This window comes from Echinops telfairi, unplaced genomic scaffold (assembly GCF_000313985.2).
Source record: "Echinops telfairi isolate 266 unplaced genomic scaffold, ASM31398v2 ScPeMD7_7459;HRSCAF=8497, whole genome shotgun sequence".
NCBI lineage: Eukaryota > Metazoa > Chordata > Mammalia > Afrosoricida > Tenrecidae > Echinops > Echinops telfairi.
Genome location: NW_022111359.1, coordinates 3,739,146 through 3,742,080, shown reverse-complemented (window position 1 = coordinate 3,742,080; position 2,935 = coordinate 3,739,146). Strand labels below are relative to the sequence as shown.

The 2,935-nt window shown below is 55.8% G+C and overlaps 1 protein-coding gene across 1 annotated transcript in view; it reads left to right on the top strand.

The window, feature by feature from the left end:
* TLE5 (TLE family member 5, transcriptional modulator) overlaps nt 1–2,935 on the top strand; it is a 13,016-nt gene that overhangs the window by 4,355 nt on the left and 5,726 nt on the right. The window contains exons 2-3 of the mRNA XM_045300048.1: nt 119–230; nt 2,891–2,935. Coding sequence (XP_045155983.1) covers nt 119–230; nt 2,891–2,935 — 157 coding nt within the window. The remainder of the gene's footprint in view (nt 1–118; nt 231–2,890) is intronic.

Here is a 2,935-nt window from a genome sequence, read left to right as displayed (position 1 = left end):
GGCTGTAAACACGGGCCCAGGAAGTGGGCCAAGAGGGGGGTGCTGCAGCTGCAGTGGCTGACGCCTCCTGGCGGCCTGGGAAGGAGCCCCCCACCCCCTTCCAGGACCTGACCCGCAGCCCCCACCCCACAGGGCTCCTCGCACCTCCCCCAACAACTCAAATTCACCACCTCCGATTCCTGCGACCGTATCAAAGATGAGTTTCAGCTACTGCAGGCCCAGTACCACAGGTGAGCTGGCGTGGGCGGTCTTTGCAAAGCTCCCCCTCCCTCCCCCCATGTACTTCAAACACACGCACTTACAAAACAAAAGCAAAAGACACTGGGTTTTTAGCGCATGCTGGTTTCCAGCTTGAGCGTTTGACCAAGAGTCAAGTGTGTATTCTTCCAAACGGGCCCGTTTCCCAGATTAGAGGACCAAGACACAGAAAACACGAGCCTTCTGGCTGCAGAGCCCTCCCCACCGACCTCTAATAGGTAAAAGACCCCCGGGCAAAATCCACTGACATCCAGTCAGTTCTGACTCAGTAATGACTACACTCTTAACCGGAACAGACAGCCTCCTCTTTCTGTCACAGACCAGACTGGGTTTGAACGGCCCACCTGGCAGGTAGCCATTCAGTGTCTAACCCACATCCCCAGGAGGCCTCCTTCAAAGACCTCAAACAAAGTCACTGCCAACAGCCTGTGCTGTTGCATAGCAACCCTATAGGTCAGGGTAGCAGTGCCCCTAATAGGCTGTAATTCTGTAGAGAAGTTCTATAGAAAGTCTGGTCTTTCTCCTGCAGAGAAGCTGGTGGTTTCGAACCGCTCACCTTGTGGTTAGCAGCCCAGTGCAAAACCGCTACACCACCGGGTCTCTGGAATTAACAGAGATGAGCCCTCCCACCCCCAAGAGTCCCCCTGGCCTCTCCCACCCCATCCCCAATTGATTTCTTTCCTATCTTACCTCTCTGCCCAGTTTCGGGGAGCAGGTTTCTGGCTTCCCACAGACTCTTAAAGGGGGCCCTGCTTACCAAATTGAATCTTCTGACATTTCTCAAGGACTTTGCCATGTGCCTGGTCTAAAAGGAAGGAACGGATAGTCACTGAGCAGGCACTGAGAGGCTAGGAGCTGTCAGGAGGGGTGGGGAGGGGGGTGCACAGCAAGAGAATAAGGAAGCTGAGGTTTAAACTCAGCCTCTCCAGGCCAAGGATTCAGGTTCCCAAACTCCTTTGCTATCAGGGCGAAAGGGGACACCTGACCAGAAATCCCAGGGGGCCCTGGGACCCTCTCTGGGCCTCAGCCCTCGACCCATAAAAGCGCTCTTGAGCTTTTTTTTTTTTCTCTTTTTCTGCCACATATAAAGGGGACGATTGATTGATATTTTAAAAAGCCTTTTGGGGTGCTCCTCATATCCTAAATACTGGACACACACTCTTATTGAGCCCTTCCTGTGCCCCTGTTACTGCACCCATTTTAGAGATGTGGAAACAGGTGCGGGGAATGACAGCTTGGTGGGTAGCCCCCGGGGCCCTGGCAGTGATGTGGAGGGGCTGGCAGCTTTATCCCTGGCCCACCTCACATGATCCATGTCAGAGACCAAGCTGGACCACCCCCTTTTTCAGCCTTGGGTGTCTGCCTGTAGTTTGGGGTCCATTCTGCCAGCTCAGGGGACCACCCAGGGTTGACCAGGCAGGACAGGTCCTTCCCTCAAAAAGGAAGGATCCAGAGAGATCTAGAGCTTGGGGTGAAATGACTTCTCTCTCTCTATGAATTTGTTTCAATGTTGCCAACTAATGCACCTTTAAAAGGATAGAAACTGGGGCAGGTGTGGGGACAAACCCCGGCTATGGAGCATGTCTGGGGTCTGGCCTGTCATGACCTGGGCGGTCTCAGGGGCTGACGATTAGAGCCAGCAGACCTTACTAGGTGCTTGTTGTACCCTGGGGTTTCCTGTCAGAAGTCCCTGAGCCCTGGTCATGATCCCCACCCATCGGAGGAGGGAAGTGAAGCCCCGCTATAGGGGAAGGTTGTCAGGGCCAGACGGCGTGACGGGGCTGCGCTGTGAAGCCAGTTCAACCCACTGCTCTCCCGAAATGGGGAGTCGGTGATGATGGACGTGGAGGGACAGCCAGTTGGGGGACCCTCCCCCAATCCTTAGGTCTTTGGCCTCACTACCCGTTTCCTCCTGCTCTGATACCCGCATTCAGGAGCCAGGGGGAGGTCAACCATCTCTCCCAGCTAAAGAAAGCCCATTGTGGGGAGGGATAGGTAGGCTTGTCTGGGGCCTTCTAACTGGCCCAGTGCCCCCCCTACTTTACACCCCAGGGCCTGCAGACTCCCAGCCTTGTCCCCTCCCTGCCCCAGTCCCGTCATCAGCCAGCCCAAGTGCTGTTGCTATTTATTCCTCTTCTGGCTTCCTGGCTGTGTGACCTTGAGCCAGTTACTCACCCTCTCTGAGTCCCTGACATCATCCGCCTAATACATCACCCGGAGTCAAACAGAGTGGAGATGCTACCACCAATCCCAGTCGAACAGCCGAGTAGAAGGTTCTAGAAACCCTGTCTAGTGGGCCGGCGCTGTTGGTTGTTCTGTTTTATTATCGGCACCTTTTCCACCACCGGGCCTGCAAAGGCTGGCTTCGCCCTCCACGTCATCGGGCTAGGGAACTGGCTGCTCACTGGGAAACTGCGTGCTGTTTGACACCTCTGGGCCTCACAGCCGGCTGAGTTGGTCCCTTGCCGGAGCCGGTGGGTGGGCCTTCCAGGGACAGGATGAGCTTGCTTTTGCCTGGGACTGGTTGGGTAGCCCCTCGCCAGGGCCTTGGAGCCTGTTTTCACCCATTCGCCTGTACAACGAATGGGGCGTCTAACTGGGACCCCCTCTTCCATCCCTTGCCCTGCCTCAGCCTGAAGCTGGAGTGTGACAAGCTGGCCAGCGAGAAGTCCGAGAT